Source organism: Aspergillus stella-maris, assembly GCF_047715825.1.
Source record: "Aspergillus stella-maris strain CBS 113639 unplaced genomic scaffold BDV14scaffold_20, whole genome shotgun sequence".
Classification (NCBI taxonomy): domain Eukaryota; kingdom Fungi; phylum Ascomycota; class Eurotiomycetes; order Eurotiales; family Aspergillaceae; genus Aspergillus; species Aspergillus stella-maris.
In genome coordinates this window covers 370,445-397,279 of record NW_027396814.1, presented here as the reverse complement: position 1 = coordinate 397,279, position 26,835 = coordinate 370,445, and the positions used below count along the sequence as shown (strand labels likewise).

The following is a 26,835-nucleotide window of genomic DNA, read 5'->3' as shown; positions in this document are numbered from 1 at the left end:
AGTGGTCCCTCGACTCCTCGCACAAGCTAGCGTTTGCGATGCGCACAAATGCAGTGGCACGCTGACCCCGGAAATTGTACCCGGCGAAATCGATAGGCCGTGACTCGTTCAGGCGGCGGAGACGGGGACGCCAGGTCCGCTTGTCTATCAGCCAGTACAATTATATCGTCCAGTAGCCAGCTCTCCGCTCGGAGCAACACGAAGCTCGAATCTCAAAATGAGTGGGTAAGTGGAATGCGCAGCGTTTAGCATTGTGGCACAGCTCGACGATTGATTCCGACCACAGATCGACGCTGAGAGGGCGGCAAGGTAATGAGATCGCTCAGATCGAAGGATCTTGGAAGTGGAAGCTGGAAATGCCTTCACAGTTGGCCAATTGATATTCCGGTGGTGATCGGTACAAACCGGTGCTGGGGCAGCAGCCAGCGTGGCTCTGGTGGAGTTTGGGGGGAGGAGACTTTGACGCTCGACATTCTTTTAGCGCTTCTTGTCTCTGTCTTGAGGTCTTGGCCTTTGTTCTCTCATCACGTGGGGGATCTTCTTCACGGCAACAACCAAAGAACTCTCCAGCACAAATCCACGAACGATTCATTCCTCAGCAGTTCAACGCCCAGGTCTTCTTCCAGTATTATCGAGCAAGGGAGAGCGCCGCTTTCAGGGTATACAACTGCAGCTGCCAGGATTCCTCTGCCTACCGACTACCGGGATTTGAACTGTGCCAATGTGGGCTGCGCTAAATTAGGCCCTGTGATGTATCAATATCTCCGTCTTCGCTGCATGGACTATGGAGTCCAGTCCGACGTCCGAGGCCCAAGTTGAGAATGAGATTCCAAGCCCATGAATCAAGTCTCGGCCACAATCTCGGCTCTACGCTAGTAGTATGATTAATGCAGTCAACCCGACTCGCATACTATCAGGCCATCACGGACGCCCCATCCTGGGAGCATACAGCCTCACTAACAAGGTAGTCGCGCGTCCCTGAGCAAGGCCCTTGGCGATCTAACACTCAGGACCCATCCTGGAACCCTACCCCCGGTGCCCCAATCGTCCAATCCTGTTCTCCGATCTACGATCATCGCAGCTCCCAGTACAGCTTTGATTGGCTCGATGAAGGCCAGTAACCGATCAAGGGTTCGTCATCCGCATGGAACCCGTGATCTTAGAACCTCAGATACGTACGTCTCCGTGTCCAAATCTGGTGCTAATCGTACTGCCGCTACCCAGCCTAACTCCCGGGACCTGCAAAATCCCATAGTGGATCCCCTCCAAACCGAATCACAGCCGACGGACAAAACATCCTGACTTCATGATAGGCGGAATAGATGCCGGATACGGATGTAAAAATTAGAGTCCACGCGTGTTCGATGAGATTCCATGAGTTCCATCAAGAGGTCGGTGAGTTGGGCTAGATCTCGTGCTATAGCCTATATGGAGAGACGAAATTGACATATAGTAACAGTAGTCTAGTCCAGGATGCGCCCGCGACGGCTAAAAGGTAGCTAATCTAGGGCGGAGCCTCCTGGATCTAAATAATGGCTATATACTATTCCAGAGTAGCTCATTATCCAGGGAATGAATGAGCTGTGTAGGTTCCAGGGGGGTTCCTCCCCCATTACAGAGAGCTCAATTGTCAACATTCAAGTAAGTTGGGCATTTTATGCAAAGTATATACTGTCGAATTCTGTTATTTACAGACTTGAAGTACCGCGGAGATGAAGGAATATGCACATGTTCAAGACCATGTACCCGTATCTTGTTTGAGAAACAACATACAGAAGCCAAGAGACACGATCTGTTCGTCCTGACTCGCGCCTTGCTTTCGCGGTAACATACCTAGTGACATGGCTGTCTCGACCACCAAACAGAAGGAGCTTATCCCTACCTACGTCCTACTACCTATCTACCTACCTTAGCTTCTGCTTCCTCACGCTCGCAACACAGACGGAAGTCTTCGCTCATAGTTACCCAATAATCTCCCTAGCACATCCACCCAACAATCCCATGCTAAGGTACCTAACTTTATACCGATACTCACAGTATCAACGATCTCGATTTCTACCTTCCTCTTTGCTTTTTCTCCCCGAGGCCTCCACCAAGCCATCGCAAACTCGCAGTCGAAAGTTCTGCTCTATACATTAACTGTACAGTATATACATCGCAAGCCCCCACCTACCAAGCTCATCCCCCATTCGCTGGAACTTAAGTGCCGAACTCCTAGACGTCTGTTCTCTGCATTTAAGTACACAGCTCACATTCCTCGCCGCTTTGACCTCCAGGTGCTCTCTGACTCCCAGTCCCATCTCAACATTATCATTAGCCATTCAGCACTCAGCAGACGAAGATAATAGCGACCGGCGAGGCCGAGGCGTCGTCCTAATCCTCCCGGAGACCAATACTTACCAATCGCAAGACCTTCTGTGCATGGCTAGTGATAGGCTGGGTTTTCTCGGGAGGAGGTCCACGGTATGCTGTATACAGCTTAGTGTCTGCGGAAGCGAGTGAGGCCTAGGTGCCTGTAGTATACTTACCATACTCTTCAACCTCACCTCCAAGCACAAGAATCGTACTCCGAACAACAATAGATAAGCGCTCAGCCGCCCACGAGACCAGTAGAATCCACATGGCAACAAGAATCTTCACCCGGGCCCAAAACAGCCTCTTGCATCAGGCTGTCGGCCGAGACTTCCTAATCAAGACTGGTAACAAAGCTTGATTCCCCAGAGCAAGGAGGAAACTGACAAACTGGGATACGATGTGCTCCGGATACACGGCAGAGACCCCTCTATTTAGGCTGAGCATGCTTCGACAGTGCGACACATGTTCTATGGTGGGGGATGGGGGTGCATCTTGAACATCACGCAGGAATTGGGATATGAACTTAGCCTATCTAAGTTGTAGATACGACCAGTGGCAGACTCGCAAAGAAGCTACGAAACGGGAAGGTGGCTAGAAAAGTCAAAGAAGAAGATTGACATAAGAAGGTTAGTAGATACAAGAAGACCAAAGACCCAATAAACACTCCAGCCAAGACAGACCAAAGAGGAGCGACAAAAAGCTTATCATCATCAAGCATCAAGAGACAGGGGTGGTCCGCCAGCCCGGTCGTAAGATTTGTCGAATAACAAGGCAAGCCATCCTAGTAAATCGGCCTCCCCTCATCCCACTTACGCGCGGCCTCGCCCCTGCTGCTCACCAATGAGCCCTCTTGGACAGGAGACCGGTCCTGTGATCCGGGTCCGGGCAGGGGAGAGAAATGAACCTTGTCTGAGCCAGCGCCACCAGTACCATCCTCAATTTGTCTACCCACGCCTCCAATACCACCAACCCACTCCCAGACCCGTGCAACATCTCCACCACGGCCCTCTCGGACCGCAGCCCGGATATTCGCATTGCCCTCCACAACATTCCTGACGCGCTTCCAGATCTCCTCGCGGCGATTGCCACGTAGTTCGGAGCGCAGAACGTCGTCTCGGAGTTGCCCGATTGGGATCCATGATTCATGGGCCTGGCCGCGGGCGTGCAGGGCTGCTTGCGTTGCTAGCCGGTCGAGTGTTGTGGCTACTAGTTCTGGAACGCGAGCAAGGTCTGATCTGCGGGCGAGGACGCGGGAGCGTGCGTATGCAGCGGCAATGATGGAAGCAATTAGAACTGAAAGAGGGAGTCGATACGCGAGGAGAGAGAGCCTGACGTAGCGGCGGAGTGCGCAGGTGAGGGGGAGGCGGGCGACGGAGGTGGATGTGAGGGTAAGGACAGACGATGATCTGTGATGGTGTTGTCGATTCTGTTAGTTTCGATTGTACTTGTCAGATTTGATGAGTTCAATGGAACAGAAGCAAGACAACTTACGGGATTGTTTTGGCAACAACTTCTTCTTTGGCGATGATATCACCAAGAGCACCTTTCCACAGGTCATCAAACTCGCTATCGCTCATTCCCTTGCGTCGCTTTTTGCCAACTTCTTGCTTGAGCTCGTCTTCGGCGATGTCGGGGGCTGCTGACTCCTTGCTGCTCTCGAGTTGGCCGCATTCCCACTTGGCCCTTCGATCACGTAGAGCTTCCACGGCCTTATCAGCGACAGCTTTCACACGGCGTGCCTTTTCGCTGTCAGGCTCGCATGTAGGCGCGAAAGGAACCAGTCCTCCGAACGACAGAGGGTGAGGCGTAAGAATAAAGTCATGTTCGCAACGGGCTTCGAAGTTGGGATAGCAGAATGCATGAGATGGACAGGGCTCGCATTGGGGTTCAAGCACGTTGGCCCATTCTGGCACCTTCGTCTCCGCCAGCGACCACGTAGGCTTCCCGATGCCACAGAACCCAATTTCAATCTTCTCCTTGCGCCACCAAGCGCCAAAGCTTGTGAATAGTGATAGAATGATGAGCCATGGAAGGGTACGGCCAACAGGTCCCTGCTTCTGCTGGCGCTTGCGGGGTCGTGGAGGGTACATCAAATCCGCTTGCTCTCGCTCCAATGCCAATTGCTCGTCGGGTGTAAACTCCTCGCCGAGGTCGCTCTCAAAGTCATGCGCATCGATGAGCTCATCAGAAGCTTGGTTGACTTCCTCCTCCTCTTCCTCATACTTGATCTGTTTTGGGGTTTCCGATTTTCGTGGCGTAGCCTTGAAAGGAGACTTGCTTGTCGAGATTCGAGAGCTGCTAGCTCTCTTGCGATCTGAGCCAAAGCCACTAGATCTCCTCTGCTCAAATGGAACAGCAGGGCTTCCGCTCTGGAAGGGGTTATCGTCCGTGAAAATACCTTCGTCTCGAGGTTCTGACTTGATCGGCGAGTGATAAGGCTCAGGCTCGAAAGAGGGCGTCAGATTTCTCCGCGACTTGCCGATAGTAGACGCACGGGGTGTAGCAACACTAGCGGCAACGGGAGTCGCAAGGTTCTCATCGATGGGCTCCGGTTCGGGCTTCTGCGACCGACGTTGTGACCTAGTAGCCGTCCTCCTCGAAGAGGGAGTCGCAGTGACGCTAGCATCTTCAGTATCCGCCGTCGACGCGCGCGTGCTCACTTTCGATCGACCCCGTCTTCCAGTTGTAGATACCGATGAAGGAGTTGGTGGTACGCGCTCACGCTCATGATCCTGTTCGCTAACAACAGAAGATTCGCGACTCGGCATATTGGTGATGCCCTCGCTAGTCCTCCTCACCCGCTCGCGCTCCCGCAGAAGTTTCTTTGCCCGAGGCAGAACCTCATCCTGCAGGATACCAATGAGCTGAGCTTTCTTGGCGGACGCGGGGTACATGACATCGTGGCTGACGAGGATGGATCGGAGACGGGGGACCGTGAGGGTGGTAAGGTCGAAGTCCGGAGACAGGTATTCGTAGTCGTCCGCCATGACGTGAGGACACGATTACCTCAACGGGAGGCCAGACGGGTATGCTCAATGAAGCGCGCCGTAGTGCGAAACCGATGCCTGTGGCAACAATGAAGAAACAGGTGCACGGCAGGCCTGAAACAGAATTCTGTCAAACTCGAAGAAAAAGACCCAGTCAGTGGTGGCTGCCGTTATTCGCAGATCTGAAGCCGCGCGACCGTAGCCAGGGCAACAGGGAGGGGCGGCGAGCTTGACGCTTACTGGACCGTTGCTCTTCAAGCTGGGGCAGAAAAGAAATGCAGTTAACGATGCCGGGATAAAGATCAAAGCATCAATGTTAAGACCGAGCCAGAAGGACAAGTGGAGAGGAAGGTGATGGAAGAACTGATGCTGTGATGAAATAGGTTGCAACAACAAACAGTCTTCTGCGTCACGTGATACGTCGTTATCCGCCACCCAGGGTCTTCAGCCATGACGTAACCTTATTCTACAGCAGAGTTCTGAGTATAACAGTCAATGATAGATAATCAACGGTAATATAGGAGTAGTACATTCCAACTGTATAGGTAGGTAACAGATATATAGAAACACATGTACTATCCATACCCCATAAATCAAGATCAACCAAAAATCCACAAAATCAATCAAGCGCCCCAGGAATCCCCCATGCTAGCTGCCCTCCCCAGACGCCCGCGGATAAACGAGCAAAAAACATTGACATAAATACAAAAACGAAGAGTTTATACCAAGACCACAGTAGATATAACTCAATATTTGCAAGCGTACACATGACATGATTAGGTGAGAGATAGAGGGACAGCGGAGGTGGAGAGAGAGGAAGAGACATGGGTATCTAGTTGAAGGATGAAGATGATGCGCTGGAGTTGAAGTCGGGTGTGTAGTGGAGGTCTGTCGCTGTAGAGCTTGGCGAAGCGCCAGTGATGCCAGCAGCACTGACGCCAATCTGCTCCTTGATGGCTTTGTATTCTGCAAGCTGGGTTTGCAATGCTTGCAGGACATCTCCGATGGGCGCGGCGTGGTCGTTGAGTTTATCGCCTGGTTTGAAGGGTCGCAGGATGTGTCGCATGTACAGAGTACTGATGTTGACCTAGAAAAAATTAGTGAGATGTGCTTAAGACGCCTAAATAGATTGACGAACCTCGATCCTAGTCACTTGCTGCTCGACCAGACTGATGACCGTGGAATCAGCGAGTTCCCCACCATGCTTCTTGATGATGTTGAAGAGAGATGAGTTGGGTTCCATGAGCCGTGCATCGCCTGGGTGCTCCAGCGCTCCACATAGCCTTTCAAGACGAAGTGTAACTTCCCACAAACGCCAGATAAGGTCGGTTTGTATCTGGAGCTGGGAATGTTCACTGATCGTGGTCGGAGTGTTGTCCTCTTCTGCTCCCATTTGTTCGAGGCTTGTCAAGCGCCCCGAAAGAGCATGAGGATAAATTAGGTAAAGCGGTTCCGGGTTCTCAAGACCCTTCAACTTCCGCTCACCCTGATCTTTGATCACAAATCCCTGGCTGTTGAGCTGCTGTAGTTCACGCCGGATATTGTCACCAAGGTCCATTGCGTAGCTTTCTTCCGAGCCGGTAGAGGCAGCACGCTCACTATCCGCGAAGATCTCAAGGTTGCGCTGCATGTCGCTCATAAAGTCCGACGAGACAAATATTTGCCCACCATCTGCGACGGCCGAGATCCGCGATGCACGGTTTACCATTGGTCCGAAGTAATCCATGCGATCGGTGACCGGATCCTTCTCGCAGACAGGCTCGCCCCAGTGCACACCCATTCGAACCGACAGCCCGCGGAAGATGATGTTGTTCTCCATATCGTATTTGACACGGCATTGGGGCTGTTCGAGGATCTCAGTTGGCCATTCAGCTTCAAGTAGCTGCGTCTGGCAGTTGAAACACCAAAGCAGAGCGGCGGTGGTTGTTGAAAACGCAACCATAAAAGCATCACCTTCAGTCTTGACTTCGTAACCACCAATGATGCCCAGTTGGCGACGAAGAATGTCGTTGTGTATCTGAATAGCCGAACGCATTGCTTCTGGGCACGTTTCCCAAAGACCGGTTGACTGCTTGATATCCGTGAATATGATAGCCAGCTCACCGACTGGAGCAGCAACATAGTCGAAACGGGCCAGTCGAGAGTCTCCCGGCATGTCGCGGGGCTTTTTGGTGCGCTTTGGGCTAGGGAGGATCGAGTCATCTGCCTGACTGAAGCTATTGAGGCTGGGGAATCGAGGCGGGCGTCGGTCGCGCTTCCTCACATCACCAACGCCTAAGATCATCACCATGAGCTTATTGGTAGCCCCGAAAGACAGGGCCAGATCTCTGATCTTCTGAGCAGCTACCATCAAGTCTCTTCGCTCCGCTCTGGTAACATCGACGACAAGGTCTGGAGTGACATAGTCCCACAGTTCCTTCGACGCCAGAATGACCATCTCGTCTTGTTCGGTCAGACTGACGTGAACTGTATGCGGAGCCGCGATCACCGCGGGCATATGGTTGAAGTGCCCAAACGAACGAGAAACAGGGAGGTAATCATTGAGTTTTCCGTTTCGCGAGACAAATCCACCTGCAGCACGGATTCTGGCTCTTTCCCCAGCTTCAGCTGGGTCGTGGTTCCTGGTCAAATGTTTCATGCTGCCGTCTGCCTTGACAAGTATAGCCTGAGCGTCACCAATATTGGCAGCGTAAAGATCCATATTGTTCATGTATAGAACAGTTGCAACGCCACCAGATTGGAGGTCTTCCTTATTAAGTCGAACTTTCTTCTGGTCGGACGAAGTGGAATCCTCCTGATATTCCCGGACATCTCGATCGATGGATTTGTAGCAAGCAAAGGCCATCTTCCTGTTGAGGCTTAAGAATGTCCGCCTGAAAGCATCGAGAGGTGTTTCTTTCTCATCCGGTCGTAGACGCTTGAGCTCAACCGAGAAGGTGTGAAGGAAGTTTTCATGGAGGAATTTGGCGACTCTGGAACCCCCTGAAGAGCTTTCTTGACCATCGAACATGCCGACCACGGTCTCCACATTGTCTGGTCGCCATCGAGGTACGATCATGTCAATGATAGAGAGATGTTCGCTCTTACCCAGGAAGTCTGCCATACCATATGCGAGCGACCCCGCCAATGAGGCAGACGTTCGCACACGGCGATCTTCATTCTCCTCGGGGATTGTGGATGTCGTCAGAGTAACGTCCATCAACCCAAGAACTCGGAGATGTGTTAGAGAGTTGAAGTCTGTCAGATCTGTCCCATTGGGCGGTTGAGAACCCAGAGAAGAGATATTTGGCTTAATCTCCAGGCGCTTGTTACCGGAGAAGTTGAGATACTTCAAGTTCCGGTTCCAATTCCAGTTCCAATCGTAGGGCCAGTTTGAAACGTTATATTTGAGATAATTGCTCCCGACATCGAGGATGGCCAGCCTGCTCACTTTGCACAGTTCCGCTGGGAGAACCTGGAATCGGTTTGCGTTGATGTTGAGAATCTTCAAGCTGCTGCCCTCTTCGAGATCGTCGGAAGGAAGCGATGTTAATTCGTTGCCTGAGAGATACAGCTCAGTAAGCAGAGGCCATCGCTTCAATAGCCCAGGAGGGATCTCGTTTAGAACGTTGTACGAGAGATTAACCACTCGCAGCTCGGGGATGAAAGAGAGCTCCCGAAAAACGTCATCTTCGAGACGGTTATCGGCCAAGTAAAGATTCCTGAGCGAGCCACCGAAAGTGGTGGCTACATGTTGCGAAAAGTTTGAATCTTTTCTGGATGAAGGACTTCCCTCGGTGAGTTTTGAGGCAGTCGAAACCTTTCTGCCCCCTTGGCTGAGGGAAGATGCAACTGAAGGCTTGCGATAGCCCTCGCCATTAGGAGAACTCGCGCCGTTAAGTGCATTTCCGGAGGCCTGGCTAGGGCGGCGCGTCTCTGTCTCCTCCAAGGGGCCAAGATCATCAGATCCCGGTGTAACCGTGCCGCCTGGTGTTGCCGCAGGGGTAGGTGTAGCAGTAGCTTCACCAGGGAGCTGGGGTACAGGTCCGCCATGTTTAGGGAAGCTATCAAGTACGTTCGATGACACGTTAAGAGTCTCTAATCTCAAACAGTACCAAAGCTCTGGAGGTAAAAGCCGCAGATTGCACTCTCTCAGGTTGAGGTACTTGAGCTCGGACAAACACCCGATAGATGAGGGAAGTGTGGAGAGGGGATTCTTGGCCATGCTGAAATAGTCCAGCCGCCGCAGCTTCCCAATATGAGGCGACATGGACACAAAGTGATTTTTGTCTAGAATGAGCTTTGTGAGGTTTGGCATAGCTTCAAAAAGCGTGTCCTTGAACTGGACTAGTTTTGCAGACGCAATATTGAGAGTTGTCAGCGTCGGCATTGGCGCGTCGATATCGAACTGCGTCACCGGACAATGGTCCATCACCAGAGACTTCAGCTTAGGGAACGACCCCTTGAATTTTGAGACAGCATTGTGCCCGATCAATAAGTGTTCCAAGCGAGGAAGAAGCGACAGGTTATCGATATTCGCGATTTCATTGAACCGAGCGTCGATCTCCTTCAGGTTAACAAGATCTTGGATAGATTCGCCAAAAGGTCCCTTGAACCCGTTGTTCGTCATCGAGAGTCGCTCAAGGCTAGTCAAGTTTCCGATATTTGGGAGCTCAGAGATACTGTTGAAGCTGATATCAATTTCCACCAAGCTCTTCAAGTTGCAAATGAACTCGGGGAACACTTGGAAATCGTTGGAGGAGATGTTGAGACGTCTTAGAGATTGAAAGTTGCCGAAATAATCTGGAAGCGCCGTGAGTCTGTTGTTGGCCAGTTTGATGCTGACGAGCCCCGATAGCCTGTCAAGATTGGCGTGATCTAGTTCTTCCAAAAAGTTGTTTGAGACGTCCAAATAGGTAAGACGGCTCGCAAGACTAAAGCTCGGGGGTAACCGCAAAGCCTCGCTCCCGATAAACTTGATCTCCCGCAGATTTATGCAGCCCTGGATGAAATCCTTGGGCACATCAAGTGCCAAGTTCTTGGAAAGGTTGAGGGATATGATTTCCGGAGCTTTCTTGTAGAGGGCGATCGGGATCGTGACGAGACTGCGAGCTTGAAGATCAACGTTACTGAACTTCTGTGTGTTGCTGAAGCCCGGTTCCCCTTCAAGACTGCTATAACCGCTGAGCTTGGTCGGTAAGAAGGTAAAGCGGAGAATGTAGCTGTGGTCCTCGCGGCCCAGCTCTTCGATTCTGTCTTTCTGGGTGTATCCAATCTGTTCGAGCAATCGTTTCTGCATGAGAATGGGCTTTTCATTGGGATCAAGTTGCCGGGAAATGTCATTTTTGCGCATAACAATCTCGTAGTTGTTCAGATGGTCAGTCAGGAAAGACTTTTTACCGAGGGACAGAAGCACATCGGCAACAGTTGATTGCAACCTGTTCGAGAGTGTCGCAAATGTTCCGTCGATGCGAAAAACCCGTATAAAGTAGGGATTGCCATCGGAGTCAGGTACTGTGTGAACGTTCTCCTGCGAAAGACTGGGAACTTTGTCTGTGACTTCATGTTTGTAGCGCTTAACATGCCAGCTCTCAGGAGCATCCCAATTGCCTCCTAGCTGGTCTGTGGTTGCCATTCTCTTCTCATCAGGGCGCACCGGTTTACCGTCGTGTAATATGTTTGCGCCATTTTGGGTCGGTTGCTGGACTATACCTTCCATATGAGAAAGGTCGGTATCTAGAGTCCAAACGCCGGCATTATCGGCAGCCTTCGGGTCCTTTCCGGCTGGCATTTCATTTCCGCCAGTACGTCGCCCCCGGAGTTTCCCAGGTCCAATTCCAAGGCCTCTACCGTCTTTCCTTCGCTCTTCCGTGTCGGCATGTTTGGAAGAACTTCCGCCTTCAAGGCTGCCTTGACGGCCTCGACGCCCAGGTGAGGCATCTCGCCGCGCAATCTTTGATGCGCCTTTGAGCGCCTCTTGCGGACCCTTTGACCCCAAATGCTTCAAATTGGGGCGACGGAGTTTCCCTAGGAATGAACGCTTGGATGAAGGCGGTCCAGGAGAACCCTGGCCTGGCTCTGCCGTATAAACGCTCTGAAGGCTAGGCGTAGGGCTTGTCGATCGCCCTACAAGATTGGTGGAGGAGTTTCCCGCCGTGCGATGACCCAAGCTACCCTGTCTGGACGGATGGAGTCCGAGGGAGAAGTCATCCCGACCAGTCGAAGGGCGGTCGGCGTACCCGGCAAGATCGCCCGCTGCATTCGTTTTTTCTTCCTTGCTTCGTGAATGTCGATGTCCACTGAAGTGCCTACGGGAGTCTTTCGAGGAACCCGGTCCTCCTTGCGAACCGAACCGATGGCGTTCCGAAGACGTGGGACCTTCACGGACGGGAGCATCTCTCCGCTGTGTGGCATCCTAAAGCAGATTAGTTCTGTCACCAGAGTGAAGGTTAGTCACCTACATTGTATGTTTGATACTCCCAGGGAGTTATGACGCTCGCAGGGGCCGCGTTCTTCGGGCGGGTGCGCAGTGATCCCTCATCCTGTGAACCGTCGGACACGTGCCTTGACCCTTCAGAGTCGGCTCTATGACGAGCTTTAAAATGATCAAGGGATGATGGTTTCGCTCCAGAGTTCTGATAGTCATTCAGGTCATGCCTTGAATCACCTGCATGTGGATCGTCACCAAAGAAACCTTGTAACTTTTTCCGAAAAAGCCCACTGCCGCTGGATTTAGAACCTTGACTGCTTATCGTCGTAGCGCTAGCAACAGATGGTCGTCGGTCGTTCCCATTATATCCATACTCTGGAGGCTCACTGGCGAATGTGCGACCGGTCCCCGGGCGGAAGGTAGCTGTTGCTGGCGATGCTTCGTGTTCCGAATAGTCATTGAAAAAGGTACCGTGCGCATCACCAGTACTCAGTCTGGGAGAATATGCGAGGGACGAGGCTTGAGGATCATGTTGAAAATAATCGCCATGGTTGGTATACATGTGCGGACTAGAATTGTTGGAGGGTGGAGGTCCTGGGTCGTCGTTCCCCAGAACAGCCAGCGCTTTCCTGTGGCTACCGAAGCCCGGGAATTTACGCTGATCAGTGGGAGAAACATCGGGTGAATTTCCCCATGAGAACATAGATGTGTATAAATCGTTCGGGCCGGATAACGAAGGAGGTCTAAGTCGCGAATGCGGTTCGAGCCTAAACGTAGTCAGTCAGTCGCGGGGCCAATGTTCGTTGAGCGATGTTTGCGCGAAACTCAACATGGGAGGAAACAGGCAGGACGATAAAAGTAACTCAATTAACCAGGCACGGAAGCTCTTACCTGTCGCCCTCGTCATCCTTTGAATGCGGAGAGATGCTTCGACCAGTGTTCACAATGCGGCCATACCGGCGACCATCCCTGACGGTCTCTTGCGATAGCCCGCTGTTCTTCCCAGAGCTTTCGGAGCTATGCCTTTCTTCAGGCTGGTCGCGGCCCGGAAACGCCATGGTCCGATGGAACTCGGGCGTTTCAGGGTATGAACCAGCAGGTTGGGCGGACATTTAGAGGAAAGGCCACAAATTCGCCGCCGCATACACCATCAACCCCTGTTTCCCTGTTATAGCACGTATACAACTCGAAGGTCTGAGAAGGCGTCTAGTCTTATGGTGCGAACTTGTAAGCTGTATCGTCTTCGGCGAGCGACGGGAAATTGGATACGTCGGAGTGAGGTGAGACAGCGAACACGTTGAAATATAGGTCGTGAAATAGGAAAGCGATCGTTGAAGGAAGAGCGGGGAGGTCAGGCGTCATACAAATGAAATGGCGTATCGGCTCAAGCAGAGATGGCCGCTATGCGGATGCTTCGTTATCGATCGGAATTATCGTCGGGCGCGGAAGTGCTTCAGGTCCTGGAGGAAGAGCGGGAGCGATCACGAAACGCCATCGCACGATTCGGGGCGAGACCCCATGGGCGCATGGCATACAAGGAACAAGGCGTAGTCAAGCAGACACGAGCCTGGGAGCGATGGTGAGTGGTGGAGAGAGGAGAGCGGACGGGAAAGAGGGGAGCTGCAGAGACAATCGGATAGTGAGCACTGAGCACTGAGCACTGACAGTTGAGCAGCACTGAGTCTGACTTGGTGGTTGCGGCTCTGACCTCGGCCACGCTAGTCCTACTTGGGATGCCCCGTGCTCCGCCTCACGAGTTAACCAGGTGTTTGAGAATGTCATTAGCAGTTTTATGCATATTACAGTTACTTATACGGACTGGGTGAGATGAACTAGTAGTTCATATCATCTGTCATAAAGGAATTGAAAGGCTACTTGTTGGGAAGACTGGACGCTGGTATCTAGCCAGATGACATAATGCCTTGGGGTGCCGGTTGGTCCGTGCTGCCTTCCGCCCTGTGCTTGTGGCATTGAGCTGCAGCATGTAAGGAGCACAGAGTACCTCTTTCTTGTCTGGATAACTCTTCGAAGTATCACTAATCTCAAAACTGCTATCATGACTGTCTCGCGATTCAAAAGCAGACAGGTAATGCGAATTATTGCCTTGATGTGCACTTAGTGTCTGCACCGTACATGTAACAACTTTACATGTCTGGAGCTAGGCCTAATGCAGATGAATGCTCTCCCCCGCCATGTGTACGGAGTGTAGTAGAAACCGGTTTCTTCTTAGATATTTGAGGTATTCAAACTTGCGGTGCAGGGTATTTATTTCGGCTATTCTGAGAACCACTAATGGCTATGGTCTTCCTGTCGTGTAAGACCCTACTATAGATGCGGTTGGTGAGAGTTTCTACAATGCCTCGGCAAATATATAAGGCTGGAACAAGCATGAGTCAAATGACCCCGGGTGTCCCAACATTTTTCATTTGTGAAGGAAGATGTGACTGTCGTTAATAAGGCATCGGCAGCTTAAGAGAGAAATACGAGAATAAATTTCTCCAATAGAAAGACCTCGTCTGTTGAGCTGGTGGAGCTATCAGACCGACTTTTCTCCAGTAACCCAGGCAATAGTACCATACGTGAGTGTCACACCGTAGTAGAGTATCGTCTTATATGGAAACGATTAACCTTTTTGGCCCAAGCGGCAAGCTCTGGTTCGTATTGTTTAGCTGGTTCTGCCATAATGTCAGAGAAGTTAGCTAGGTTGAACGTATGTAGCTCTGTGGTCCCAGGAACTTGGACCCGATAGGCTTCGAAGTAATCTAGATAACTGTAAAGCAATTTCTGCTTGACAGTTCAGAAAACACGCAATATGGACCCCGAAAAATGGAAGGGTTGTGATCTCCACTTTAGATGGAGGTGCCCTAGAGCCTTGATACTAGTTAGAGCCTTGTACCACAACCCTAAGTGGTAGAGCAACCAGAGGATTGGGAAATCCCGGCTGATCAAATGAAGAGGCCATATAGTAAACTAGATAACCCGACCTCATAAGGGTATATCACGACTCGACCCGCCTTGCGGTATACTTGCGCCCAACTTCGGTAGGCACCACCGGCTCACAAAGAGCACTGAGCTCTTTCCGCGGTAACCTGGGCTGGCTTATCGAACAAGTCAATGGGTAGATATGCTCGTTAATAATTCCCACATAGTGACACCTCATCCCAGTCTTCTTCTTCCCAGGGATTCGTCCGGCTCAGGGCTTGGACTACGTCAGCCTGAATCCTTCCAGTGTTCCTCGAAGCCATCAAAACAGTCCACCTATCGCGAGGCTTACAGACACAGAGACCAGGCTGCGGCTTGATTTCCCCAGCCGTAAATCTGAGAGCATCATACAATCGGAAAGGCGCGGACCGGCTTGCGGAGGAATGAAGCAACCCAAATTGTGGAGGGAAAGCAGTTTCGGCGATTGAACAACCCATCATTCCGGACCGGGGAAACCCAATACCAAGCTGTCTATTGGTCCCATCACGATGCAACGCTGTTCGCCGATATTAATCTTGAACCTGGGGTACCCCATTGGTGGACGGAGTTTGGCCGAGTGGTGGGAGCTATTTCCCCGGCGGGGGATCGGCAAGTGTTTAGCTTGGGGTAATCTGTAAAGACCAGTTGCCGGCTTGGTATAAAGCTTGGTGGCGCCTTTATTCTGGGTTTTGTTTGGTTTTACGTTCCAAGGTCTTCGAGAGTGTATGTAGGCATTATGTCGCTACTAGTGAAGAACTCCCGCCTGCTTGTTCTCGCGGCCGTGGCCTATACGGGCTCCTTTCTCTTCGGTATGCCTGCCCTAAGTTCGGCATATATCCGAGCTTGACAATAGTCATGCTAATACATATGCCAATTCTCCAGGTTATGACACCGGAGTGATGGGTAGCGTTTTGGCCCTTGACAGTTTCAAAGAGGACTTTAACCTACCGACGGGCAGCACAGGCTTTGCCAGCAGCCGCGAAGCCGAAATATCATCCAACGTTGTCGCCCTCCTAACAGCTGGCTGTTTCTTCGGCGCCATCGCTGCTTCATTCGCGAATGATCGCTATGGCCGACGCTACTCTCTTATTGTTCTCACAGTCATCTTTATGATTGGCGCAGCCGTGCAGACAGGCGGAAAGGGTACAATCGCCTACATGTATGGCGGGCGTGTCATTGCTGGGTTCGGTATTGGTGGCATGTCTGCCATTACTCCCGTATATGTTGCCGAGAATTGCCCGCCTAATGTACGTGGACGCATTGCCGGTCTTTTCCAGGAATTCTTGGTTATCGGTGTGACAGTCTCGTACTGGCTTTGCTATGGCGTTGAGAAGAACATTGCACCTTCGACACGCCAGTGGCGGGTTCCCGTCGCGTTCCAGCTTGTCCCTAGTGGGCTGATGTTCATCGGTCTTTGGTTCCTCAAGGAGTCACCTCGCTGGCTGATGAAGCAGGGTCGTCTCGAGGAGGCCACTGCGTCGCTAGCCTATACTCGGCGCGCGGACCCAGATAGCGAAGAAGTCCGTCTCGAACTCTCAGACATCAAAGCGTCAATTGAGGAAGAGCTCGCTTCGACCGAGGGCGTCACCTGGCGCGAGATTCTGCTCCCAGGGAATAGATTGCGCTTCTTGAACGCCTTTCTCATCATGTTCTGGCAGCAGTTCTCCGGCACCAATTCTATCGGATACTACGCGCCACAATTGTTCCAAACGATAGGCGTGGCATCGACTGACACCAGTTTGTTCACCACTGGTATATATGGCATTGTCAAGGTCGTTGCGACAGGCACGTTCTTGTTGATCGGTATTGATAAGGTTGGACGCAAGTGGTCACTTGTTGTTGGAGGCTTCTGGATGGCCGCAATGATGTTTGTCCTTGGTGCTGTGCTGGTCTCATACCCGCCTGTTGATACTAGCTCGGTGTCATCGGCAAGTATTGCAATGATCGTGATGGTCTACCTTTATGTCACTGGGTATGTTCATCTATTTTCTTGTCGCTTTTTTTTTTTTTTTCAATTCAAGAGTACTAACAACGACGATGCAGATATTCCGCGTCTTGGGGTCCTATTCCATGGGTGTACATCTCCGAAATCTTCCCTACACGTCTGCGTGCGTACGGTGTGGGTATGGGATCAGCAACGCAATGGCTGTTCAACTTCGTCGTGACCAAGTTCACTCCTTCGGCGATTAGCAATATTGGTTGGCGTACGTTCATCATGTTTGGTGTTTTCTGTGCAGCGATGGGACTTTGGGCGTTGCTATGCATAAAGGAGACTAAGGGACGGTCATTGGAGGATATGGACGCCTTGTTTGGTGGCCACATTCAACAGGCTTCGGCGAAGGATGTCGAGACTGCAGGTGCTGAGCAGGATGGGGATAAGGATGCGAGGGCCAGACACGAGGAGCAGGTTGTGCGCTAGATATTAGATGGATAGATTGGAGCTTGAGCACTAGATTACACTAGATACAGACTGCTGGCAGGATATAGAAGCCCCTGATGCAATGATGAGACAACAACAATCATGATGAAAGCTGCTTCCTTCTCATTTCATCAGACACATTCGGTCACGTAATATTTCTAAGCCTTCAACTTGATATCCTTAAACTCTGCCGTCGTATCTTTAATAGCCACCTCAACAGGCAACCTCTCCATCGAACTCGCCCCAAAGAACCCATGCAACCCACTCACCCTCTCAAGCACAAACCTCGCATCATCCGGCATAGCGATCGGCCCACCATGACACAGCAGAATAACATCCTTGTTAATCTTCACCGCTGCATCCCGGATAGCCTGAATCTCCTCAACACATTTCTCCAACGTCTTGCCCGTCTTCGCCCCGATCGTCCCAGACGTCGTAAGCCCCATATGCGCAACAAGCACGTCCGCGCCAGCTGTCGTCATAGCTTCGGCCTCTTGCACATTGAATACGTATGGTGTCGTAAGCAGATCGATCTCATGCGCGGCTCTAATCATCTCAACCTCCTTATCGTACCCCATCCCCGTCTCTTCCAGGTTTGCTCTGAACGTCCCATCGATGAGCCCGACAGTAGGGAAATTCTGAACGCCCCCAAAGCCCAAATCTTTCAATTGCGCTAGGAACCGCGGCATATCGCGTAGCGGATCCGTCCCGCACACACCCGCGATCACAGGCGTAAAATTGACAACGGGAAGAACCTCGGAGGCCATTTCCACGACGACGGAGTTAGCATTCGAGTATGGCATTAGGCCTGCTAGTGAGCCGTGTCCGCCCATGCGGAAGCGGCCGCTGTTGTAGATGATTATTAGGTCTGCGCCGCCGGCTTCGGTGGATTTGGCGGAGAGACCGATTCCTGTGGTTTCTTGTCAATTTGGTTCATTGTATGGAGGGTAGAAGTAAAATACCAGCGCCAGCGCCGACAATGGGCTTTCCGGCTTTGATTTGGTCGCGCAGAGCGGCGAGGATTTCGGTGCGTGATGTTGGTGGGGCCATATTGGGATTGGTGCTTGGTTGGAATGACTTTGAATGTGGTTGGGGGCTAAAGTTGCCAAGAATTATATAGCCCGATCGTGGTGTAGGGAATCGTGGTGTAGTGAGAATTGAACTTTCAGCAGTTGGATGGATGGGTGATGTGTAGATGCAATCGGCAGACTCGGGTCGGAGTCAAGAAGCTTCGCTGAAGTATGAAATCATCGTGCAGCTGCTCTTCACCCCGCATTGCATCACAACAACAACAACAGGTCAGCAACCATGGGCGACACTCCAAGCTCAAAACATCAACTTTATTGTCCATGCTAGCTAGGGAGCTTTGAATAGCTTCACTTTACGTCGTTAAGCAAAATGCCACACATTCTTCTTCTCGGCACGCTCGACACTAAACGGGACGAGACACTATACCTCCACTCCCAACTCCAAGAAACAGCATCTCGAATTTCGACACCAACACCTCTAAAGATTACGCTTATCGATGTCGGCTGTCGTGACACGACCCATGATGCTATCACCGTCACACATAAGGAGCTAATTACAAAATACTCGGCTGACCCTGATAACCCAATCACACCATGGGAGCTCCCCCGCGGCGAAGCAGTCTCGTATCTAACTACCTGCGCAAGTCAGTGTATCTCCTCGCTCCTTACAACTACAGAAGTGCACGGTATCGTCGGTACAGGTGGAAGCGGCGGGACGAGTCTCATCTCCGCGGCTATGCGCAATGCCGCGCCTATCGGACTTCCAAAGCTCATCGTCAGCACGGTCGCGTCAGGAAACACGGGCCCAGTTGTCGGCGAGTGTGATATCACGCTCATGTATAGCGTCGTTGATATCGCGGGGTCGAATCGATTGCTTAGGGACGTGCTCGCCAATGCGGCGGGGGCGGTCGTGGGAATGGCTTCTGTCTACGAGCAGCGTCTGCTATCCGCCTCCCAGCAAGATACTGGCAATAAAAGCGAACAGAAGAAGGTCCGCATCGGCATAACAATGTTCGGCGTGACGACACCCTGCGTCGATCAGATCCGGCAACATCTAGAGTCCAATTACGCGGTTGAGGTCTACGTCTTCCATGCTACGGGGCATGGCGGGAAAGCTATGGAGCGCCTTGTGAGTGAAGGCCATCTAGACGCTGTGCTGGATATCACAACGACAGAGATCTGCGACCTCATTGCGGGCGGAAATATGGCTTGTGATGAGTCGCGCCTCGAGACACCGCTGAAGCGTGGTATACCGAATATCATCTCCGTTGGGGCAACAGATATGGTTAATTTTGGGCCTATGGACTCTGTTTCGCCTAGGTACAAGGAGGGTAGAAGGAATTTGGTCGCGCATAACCCGAGTGTTACGCTTATGAGGACGGAGACTGCAGAGTGTAAGAAGATTGGCCAGTTTATTGTGGATAAGGTCAACAAGTTTGCGAAGGATAGGGGTATGGTAGAGGTTTGGCTGCCGAAGGGAGCTGTGAGTGGGATCTCGGGAAATGGAGGGCCTTTTGAAGATAGGAAGGCTGATGAGGTGCTTTTTGGGACGTTGCGGGAGGGATTACTAGGGAAGGTGAAGGTCGTTGAGGATGAAAGGGAGGTCAATGATGGGGCGTTTGCGGTTGATGCTGCGGAGAGGCTTATGGGGTTGGTTAGGGAGCATCAGGGTCGAATGGTTTAGATGGGAGATCAGTGGGCTAGCTATGCTGCTAGGAAGAGGACTAGAACACTATAGTGGTCCCAGGTGGACTTCATTGTACAGACCCTGATCGAGGAATAATGGGGCAAGGGACCTTCTCCAGATCTATCTCGTACCTAACACGAAGTGGTAGTACAAAAACGAGGTGGCTGGGATAAGACCTCAAAGTACGCGGCATTCACCCTGTGATATCAAATTTGTCTGAAACTGAATCCTTGCACCACATGGCATCACCACGCGGGATGAGGAATGTTATGCGGGTGAAACAACCACGTCAGTGACTCAATACCAAAAGACAGCAAGATGAAGAATGGGCGAGACTATGGAAGTTGTAGATCTCGGCAGACCCTCGGCGGGGCTCGGCAGACCGCGAGGCGGAGAGCTCTGCCCAATAAGCGCCCGTAAACCTCTCCCCAGCCACTTCCCCGTGACTTTTGTGGAGCAGCCCAAGCACCCCGATCGGGCAAAGTCAACACAACTCAGATCCAAGACTCAGCGACTCAAACAACAGCTCGGTGGCTGGACGAATCTGCTCCCCTCCTCACCGACCATCTTGACGTTCTGGCCTTGACATCAGCCGCTTCATCATCTTTCTCGCTTTAAATAGCATGCGCTGGGTATTTCCGCCTGAAATAATGACCGCCCTTTCACTCTTTACCTTTGGCTGTCCGCCGCCGTTCTTTAGTAGCCCGTTCCACCCGCCTCGACCTGCACCTTCCTCGCCTGGCCGGACGCCGACGCTGCTGCAAACACGCCGAACACTCAACTGCTCCCAGCTCCTCAGGGAAAGCTGACCTGATCTGACACCCTTAAGCCTTTTATCCTCGTGTTCTGTCCTCTTCACCGTCGCAGCTTTCGCCTTTTATTCTTGACCGGCTACTTGTATATACGCTTGCGGACGACTCACGACTGTTTTGCTTATTTTATTCGGCACCATGAGATTCAGACTTGATGGCTCGGCCATTGGTCTTCTGTCGTGTCTGACACTAGCCGTTGCTCAAACATACACAGACTGCAATCCCCAAGAACAATGTACGCCCTTCTACCCAACTCTTATGTCGCCGCCTAACACTAACTCTTCGAAGCATGTCCCGCAGATCCAGCACTAGGAGGCTCCGCCAACTATGACTTCACCAAAGGCACTTCCGATGACTTCACCGATGTCATGTCACCTTCATACGACGATAACGGAGCCGTTTTCACGGTATCGAAACAAGGGGATGCTCCCCTGGTACAATCAAAATGGTACATCATGTTTGGACACGTCGAGTTCGTGATCAGGGCCGCGCCGGGAACCGGAATCGTCAGCAGTGCGGTCCTGCAGTCCGATAACCTGGATGAGATTGACTGGGAATGGCTCGGAGGCAATAACGATAATGTGCAGACGAATTACTTTGGAAAGGGAAACACGGGCACATACAATCGCGCTGCTACGCATGACAACGCAGGGAACCACGATGACTTCCACACTTATACGATTGACTGGACGAATACCCACGTTGTCTGGCAGATTGATGGCAAGACTGTTCGTGTGCTCACCCCTGACACTGCGGAGGACAACCAATACCCTCAGACGCCGATGATGGTCAAGGTTGGCGCTTGGGCTGGTGGCGATCCTAGCAATAATGAGGGCACAATCCGTAAGCAGCCTTACCTTTCTCTTTCCCACAATTCAGGCGAGAAGTTTGCTAATTCTCGTAGAATGGGCTGGCGGCGAGACCGACTACACTCAAGGCCCTTTCACGATGTACCTCAAGTCCCTCAAAGTCACCGACTACTCTACCGGGAGCTCCTATTCATACGGCGATAGGAGTGGGTCGTGGGAATCAATCACGTCAGATGGTGGCTCGGTCAATGGCAACAGCGCTGCTGAGTCTATGACTGATGTTGGGTCGGTACCTTCAATCACCGCAACAGCTGACAGTGGCCCTATTCCGTTCGAAGGAACGCACCGCGAAACCACGAGCTTTACCACCCCAAGCATCTATCCCTGGGTCCCAAGGCCAAGCAGCGGCGATGACACTGCGGATGACTCCCCGTCTACAGTTTTACCAGGCGATTGGCAATTTGCTGGCTCCAGAAAACTCCAGCCACCCGGCCGGTCCTCAATGGGTGAGCTATGCCCAGTCTCCCGTTTTGTCCCCATGTCGAATTTCATGCTAAAGCGATGTCTTTTTACAACCCAGTATATGCGCCCGTCTACGTATGCCTCGCATCGCTCCTGGTCGGGTTTATACTCCCTCTCCGACCTTGAAGAAACCCCGGAACCTCCTCAGTCAGTGTTAATCGAAACGAAACCGAAACCGGCCGAACGGTCCAAACCAGCGTCCCCAGTATTTGAACGGGTCCCGGCCTTTCCGGAACAGGAACGTTTTGGTGCCTCTTATATTGCACCAACCGTCAATGCCGCGAGTCGCGTATTCGACGTCCCCTTGGTCTTTGGTGCTTTGTGTGTGCTGCTCGGCAGCCTGCTGGTCTCTGTCTGAGCCCCGCCACTGCAAAATGCTAAAACCAAGGTTGAAGGACGCAGCAGCGGCAGCTTCGACTACTTTATGAGATACGCGACAATCATTCACGAAGGCATGAGTTTTACGGCGTTGGCTTGTCATATAGATCGACTTTTTCTTCCTCCTTTTTCCCTATGGCTTGGTCGTGGATTCGGTAGACCGTCGCCAACGAACTAGGCCGCGGTGGTTACCAAATATCCTAGATCATTGCCTAGGCACCTACTTTCCTCCTGTACTTATACCACTCTCCTGTTAAAGATTATCTATAGATCCTTACTTACTTAATCATCCTGTACATTGGAGTTGCTTGATGTTGAGAATCGGACCTCGATGGGTTTTGTCTTCGTGACCTGGTCTACCTCTGGCGAGAATCCTAACAATCCTTCTTCCTGTATGCTAGGGTTATTGATAGAATCCATCATCTTTAGATCGTGTTCCAGCCTTGATCCCCAGTTGAGTAAAAACTTAGTTTCCACTCCCTCGGCAATACCTATTTGGGATGGACATTGTCTATTAAGTCCCATGTTACATCCATAAGCACCTAATATTGTGGGAAATCGATATGCATGGATCTTCGCTCAACGCCAATCAGACCAAGATCGCCACACCTCCTAGTTACTTCGTGCCCTGCTTCATCCGGTATCGGGCTACTTTGACCTAGCTTGGAATTGAGTAGTACGTTCTTGGTCGTCCATGTGATGAGCTGGCCATGGTGCCTGGGTCCATGAATATGAATATAACCAGGGCATGGCGATGATTTGAGTAGCCAACAAGTGTCGACCTTGCGGCGGGTATCTACGAGCTATACTCCCTAGACGTAAGTCTAGATCTTGTATCTCTGTCTCTTGAAGAGTCTACATGTTCTAGAATCTGATCTAGGGTCCTCTCCTGCGAGGTGATGGTGACGGTTAGTGTAACACTGTAGAATAACTGTCTCACAGGTTTATATCTAGGCAAACAATGATGATTGGTGACGTGGATCTACCTACATCTTGCTGGTACTACTTTGGCCATCAGGATGTTGTTGTACATCGGGGAGGATGCGATACGATGCGATGCGGGTGCTGTGAATACTCCGTACTGAGATTTTACCCTGTGCATGAAGATAAGGTGTCCTGCGTCGGTGCCTAACTGTCGCATGAGATCTAGGAAGCTATGGCTCGGGGTGGACGAGAGAATCTAAAATCTAGACCATGCGTCCTCTATCATGGACTGAATGGAGTGAGTCTAGGCAGGGCTAGACTTATGCAGGGACTAGGTGTCGATTACCGATGAAGCCCCAGGAGGAAATGCTCTTTTGCTATATTTAGCCAATAGCACTATCAAATCAAATTCCCAATTCCACTCTCATAGCAAAAAAAAAAACATGAGATTGAACGAAATTAGGACATGCTAACGATAAGGAGAACGTATCCGAGATCAATGCTTGAACGCGCAAAGAAAAAAATAATTAAAGAATAGAAAGCTTTTTTCAACATCCTTGAACATCCTTGCGGCTTCACCTATACACCTCGCTTGCACATAGCAACTTGTTAGGTGTAAAAATAGTTGTCATAGATCGTGTCTCGTCTCAGATTATTAGGTCATCCAGACCAAGTTTCATCGTTTACACAGGGCTTCGAGCACCCTGGTGTTTCCGGCGAATTGGTTTCGTCAGTCGACCGAACCCTAAATAGGGCGTGTTGATTGGGCTGTCTGGTCCCACGTAGAGGAACACATCATATAGCCAGCCGCCGAATGCACATCCGAGGAAGGGTGCAACGATTGGTACCTAGAGAAGCATGCGGTCAAGACCCTTCTGGTTAGAAGGTGGGAAAGGGTACCAAAAATATGGACGTACCCAGAAGTAATATTTCCCAGCCTTCCAAACCTCACTTCCATACCCTAGCATATAAGAAACCAGTCGGGGCCCAAAGTCCCTGGCTAGATTGATAGCATAACCCGTCTCCCATCCGAAGCAGGCCCCAATGCCGAAGACTGTGAAGAACATTGCCAGCGGCATAAGCGGGCCAGCCGCTAGATTCCCCTTATCCGTAAGGGCGAAGATGACGAGCATGAGGAGGGTACTGGCAAGGAACTCCGAGAAGAACTGACCTGTTCGCGTCATGAACTCGGCGGGGTATGTGCAGAATATACCCCCCGATGCCGTGTCTGAGTAACCGGGGACTGTTCTGATTCCGCGCCCGCCCTCGTATGTATCGATGGCAGATTTATAGTTCCCGTAGACAATTGCTGCGGCGGCCATTCCGCCTAGAAGCTGAGATACCGCGTAGACAGGAAACTTGCGCCATGGGAATTTGCGGAAGAGGCAGTTTGCAAATGTCACGGCTGGGTTTATGTGTGAGCCGGAGGCGCCGCTTACGTAGACACCTAGCATGACTCCGAGGCTGTAGAAAAGTTAGAACGTATGAGCTTTGCAGTTTGTCTTCCAGTAGGAAAGTACTTACCCCCAACCCCAGGATATAGACTGATAGTCTCCCCTTGTGTAGTCGCTGAGAACAACCTGTGCAACGACTCCATTGCCGAAGAGCACCAATATCATAGTACCGAAGAATTCTGAGAAGCCCTCCCGACAATATTCTCGTACTCTGCTCCACCATAACGAAGATGATAGTCGTTCGACTGTGAGCGGGTCTGCTTCTGTTGTCCCAGAGAGGGATCTTACCCCCAACGCACTCCGCTTGTTGCTCGCTTGCAGACAGGACTGCAGGTCCTCCACTTCAATTCCCTCAACGACAGGTGTATGAGGAGCCATTAGATAACGCAACAGTCATAAAAGGTGTGGTGTGCTTCTTTCCAGTCTTTAATGGAATAATGGCAGTATATAAGCTCCACAGAACAGAGGAGAAAAGAGGAGAAAGGAAAGATGCAATGTGATTTGTGTCTTGGGCTTTGCTGCAGGGCGTACAGTAACTTCTCCAAGCATATCCCATGAACAGCCCGGTGTCACCTTCTCTGGGCTCTATATCTGGGTGCCGTACAATCAGGGACACCTGGCATGGTGTGTGTTTGCGGTAGATTCTCGGACGAAGTCTCGACCGGGCGGTTTGAGAAGCCGGGGTATGTATCTGATAATAAGAGAATAGATGAGAGATTGAGGGTCATGGGTTAAGGATAAGAATAACAATTAGACAGTCTCTATGGCGAAGGGAAGAGAAGACTCGAAGAGGAGAAGAGTCAGGAAGGAAGGGCAGAGCAAACAGAGTGGTGAGGCCCTTATCCCTCCTACACTCAACTCCCCAACTTCTTCCTCTCACTTCCTGTCTCTAATTTCTGGCCCTGCGTTTTGTTCCTCAAGCAACCTGTTCACCTCTTTCTTCCAACCAATTTGAGTCTCTGAACTGAGCATTTTCCCTCATACCCCGACGTTGAATTGAGCCCATCACACAATGCCATCATCACCCCAGACTTCTCCACGAAACTTGCTTGAGCATGTCTCACAAACTCAAGGAACTCGGCTTGGAAAAATGCCGTCTCACTTGCAGATGGAGTGTCATTCGAAGCCAGTCAGTCCTTTAGACGTGGGCTATTCTTGTGTCACCCTCAAACAATGCCATTGCAAGGATGAGGAGTGTTTCCAGTTGCGGCAAGTATTTCCTCCTGCCTATGCGCCCAAGCCTTGACAGATTGTATCGAAAGGGCTCGCGAATAGCGTTGCTGACTGATTTTCATGGCGCAGGAGACGCTTCGTCCCACACCTACTGGAGTCCTAGATCATCGGCATCTCAATCAGACGCGGCCACACTGGCGATATTCTGGAAGGCTTGGGTGGGGTCTTGAGAATGGTAGCGTTGCAGCGTGCATCAGTGCATCGCGAGCGTCAATCATTATTCGCTTATTGTCTGGCTGTCATGTGGAGTTGTGGAGGTGGGTAACCACAAGCCTCGATCCGAAGCTCGATATCGTACCATTCATTCCGGTGTCAAGCATATCTGCCCGGCGCATCATCAGTCAACAGCGTGCCAGCTCGGCTTTATAGCGAGAGGGTCAGATCTTGAGATCTGGCAGACAATGACTTTCGACGACGAGAACATTGACAATTGACCCTCATGGCGAGCCCCTGCATCGGATCGGCGACTGGAGCTTCCCGACACCTTCGATCGGCGCCTTCTCCACTGTACACCTGCTAGGCTGCTCCCCGCAAACTCTACCGGCCTGCTGAGGTGTGTATCAGTCTCGGTATACTACATGCATGAAAGAGAGCCAATTCATCGCACTCTCTAGCGGCACTCTCAGAGTATCAAGAGAATTAGCAGCTTGCTATGAGCATCGCGAAGCTCGGATTGGTCAAGACCACAAGCGTCCCTCCAGCAATGTTTGCCGCGCTTCCAAACGAGTCTTGGTCACGGAAAAGTGTCTTTCCTCTTCGGTACGCTAGCATGTAAGATTAATCTCTCGGCTTGCAGCTGCCTCTGGGCTTCTAGCTCGGAGCCATTTCCCCCGCAGACGTTGAGCAATGAGACGGAA

General features: G+C 51.4%; 8 protein-coding genes across 8 annotated transcripts; 4 read left to right on the top strand and 4 right to left on the bottom strand.

The window, feature by feature from the left end:
* Positions 1–2,866: 2,866 nt before the first annotated feature.
* BDV14DRAFT_171517 (putative sister chromatid separation protein (Src1)) lies at positions 2,867–5,726 on the bottom strand. The gene is made up of 3 exons (XM_073768420.1): positions 5,583–5,726; positions 3,847–5,469; positions 2,867–3,761 (listed from the first exon to the last, which is right to left on the bottom strand). The coding sequence occupies exons 2-3, from the start codon at positions 5,340–5,342 to the stop codon at positions 3,137–3,139; spliced, it is 2,121 nt and encodes a 706-aa protein (XP_073629340.1). The 5' UTR covers positions 5,343–5,469; positions 5,583–5,726; the 3' UTR covers positions 2,867–3,136.
* A 126-nt stretch (positions 5,727–5,852) lies between these two features.
* acyA (adenylate cyclase acyA) lies at positions 5,853–13,393 on the bottom strand. Its single transcript, XM_073768419.1, has 4 exons — positions 12,643–13,393; positions 11,783–12,518; positions 6,481–11,736; positions 5,853–6,429 (listed from the first exon to the last, which is right to left on the bottom strand). Exons 1-4 carry the CDS (start codon positions 12,861–12,863, stop codon positions 6,175–6,177), a joined length of 6,468 nt encoding a protein of 2,155 aa, XP_073629339.1. The 5' UTR covers positions 12,864–13,393; the 3' UTR covers positions 5,853–6,174.
* Positions 13,394–15,448: 2,055 nt separating this feature from the next.
* On the top strand, positions 15,449–17,131 carry BDV14DRAFT_208335 (sugar porter family MFS transporter; the record flags this gene model as incomplete). Its single annotated transcript, XM_073775369.1, has 3 exons — positions 15,449–15,521; positions 15,595–16,684; positions 16,756–17,131. The coding sequence occupies 3 exons, from the start codon at positions 15,449–15,451 to the stop codon at positions 17,129–17,131; spliced, it is 1,539 nt and encodes a 512-aa protein (XP_073629338.1).
* On the bottom strand, positions 17,114–18,337 carry BDV14DRAFT_171511 (TIM-barrel enzyme family protein). Its single transcript, XM_073768418.1, has 2 exons — positions 18,094–18,337; positions 17,114–18,041 (listed from the first exon to the last, which is right to left on the bottom strand). Exons 1-2 carry the CDS (start codon positions 18,179–18,181, stop codon positions 17,290–17,292), a joined length of 840 nt encoding a protein of 279 aa, XP_073629337.1. The 5' UTR covers positions 18,182–18,337; the 3' UTR covers positions 17,114–17,289.
* Positions 18,338–18,394: 57 nt separating this feature from the next.
* BDV14DRAFT_171510 (Tm-1-like ATP-binding domain-containing protein) lies at positions 18,395–20,121 on the top strand. The gene has a single exon (XM_073768417.1). It carries the CDS (start codon positions 18,530–18,532, stop codon positions 19,841–19,843), a length of 1,314 nt encoding a protein of 437 aa, XP_073629336.1. The 5' UTR covers positions 18,395–18,529; the 3' UTR covers positions 19,844–20,121.
* A 291-nt stretch (positions 20,122–20,412) lies between these two features.
* On the top strand, positions 20,413–22,802 carry BDV14DRAFT_171508 (glycoside hydrolase family 16 protein). The gene is made up of 4 exons (XM_073768416.1): positions 20,413–20,893; positions 20,947–21,501; positions 21,563–21,973; positions 22,048–22,802. The coding sequence occupies exons 1-4, from the start codon at positions 20,797–20,799 to the stop codon at positions 22,113–22,115; spliced, it is 1,131 nt and encodes a 376-aa protein (XP_073629335.1). The 5' UTR covers positions 20,413–20,796; the 3' UTR covers positions 22,116–22,802.
* A 1,044-nt stretch (positions 22,803–23,846) lies between these two features.
* Positions 23,847–25,123, bottom strand: BDV14DRAFT_208331 (MIP/aquaporin family protein; the record flags this gene model as incomplete). Its single annotated transcript, XM_073775368.1, has 3 exons — positions 23,847–24,139; positions 24,209–24,755; positions 24,816–25,123. 3 exons carry the CDS (start codon positions 25,121–25,123, stop codon positions 23,975–23,977), a joined length of 1,020 nt encoding a protein of 339 aa, XP_073629334.1. The 3' UTR covers positions 23,847–23,974.
* A 1,406-nt stretch (positions 25,124–26,529) lies between these two features.
* BDV14DRAFT_171504 (uncharacterized protein) lies at positions 26,530–26,834 on the top strand. Its single transcript, XM_073768415.1, has one exon. It carries the CDS (start codon positions 26,561–26,563, stop codon positions 26,744–26,746), a length of 186 nt encoding a protein of 61 aa, XP_073629333.1. The 5' UTR covers positions 26,530–26,560; the 3' UTR covers positions 26,747–26,834.
* Position 26,835: the final 1 nt, after the last annotated feature.

Coding starts and splice junctions, on each gene's coding strand:
- BDV14DRAFT_171517 (XM_073768420.1), bottom strand. CDS start 5,342: ATGGCGGACGACTACGAATACCTGTCTCCGGACTTCGACCTTACCACC. Junction 3,762..3,846: donor GTTGTTGCCAAAACAATCCC/GTAAGTTGTCTT, acceptor ACACCATCACAG/ATCATCGTCTGTCCTTACCC.
- acyA (XM_073768419.1), bottom strand. CDS start 12,863: ATGTCCGCCCAACCTGCTGGTTCATACCCTGAAACGCCCGAGTTCCAT. Junction 12,519..12,642: donor AAGGATGACGAGGGCGACAG/GTAAGAGCTTCC, acceptor GACTACGTTTAG/GCTCGAACCGCATTCGCGAC. Junction 6,430..6,480: donor AGCAAGTGACTAGGATCGAG/GTTCGTCAATCT, acceptor AATTTTTTCTAG/GTCAACATCAGTACTCTGTA.
- BDV14DRAFT_171511 (XM_073768418.1), bottom strand. CDS start 18,181: ATGGCCCCACCAACATCACGCACCGAAATCCTCGCCGCTCTGCGCGAC. Junction 18,042..18,093: donor CATTGTCGGCGCTGGCGCTG/GTATTTTACTTC, acceptor AAGAAACCACAG/GAATCGGTCTCTCCGCCAAA.
- BDV14DRAFT_171510 (XM_073768417.1), top strand. CDS start 18,530: ATGCCACACATTCTTCTTCTCGGCACGCTCGACACTAAACGGGACGAG.
- BDV14DRAFT_171508 (XM_073768416.1), top strand. CDS start 20,797: ATGAGATTCAGACTTGATGGCTCGGCCATTGGTCTTCTGTCGTGTCTG. Junction 20,894..20,946: donor CTGCAATCCCCAAGAACAAT/GTACGCCCTTCT, acceptor AACTCTTCGAAG/CATGTCCCGCAGATCCAGCA. Junction 21,974..22,047: donor ACCCGGCCGGTCCTCAATGG/GTGAGCTATGCC, acceptor TTTACAACCCAG/TATATGCGCCCGTCTACGTA.
- BDV14DRAFT_171504 (XM_073768415.1), top strand. CDS start 26,561: ATGAAAGAGAGCCAATTCATCGCACTCTCTAGCGGCACTCTCAGAGTA.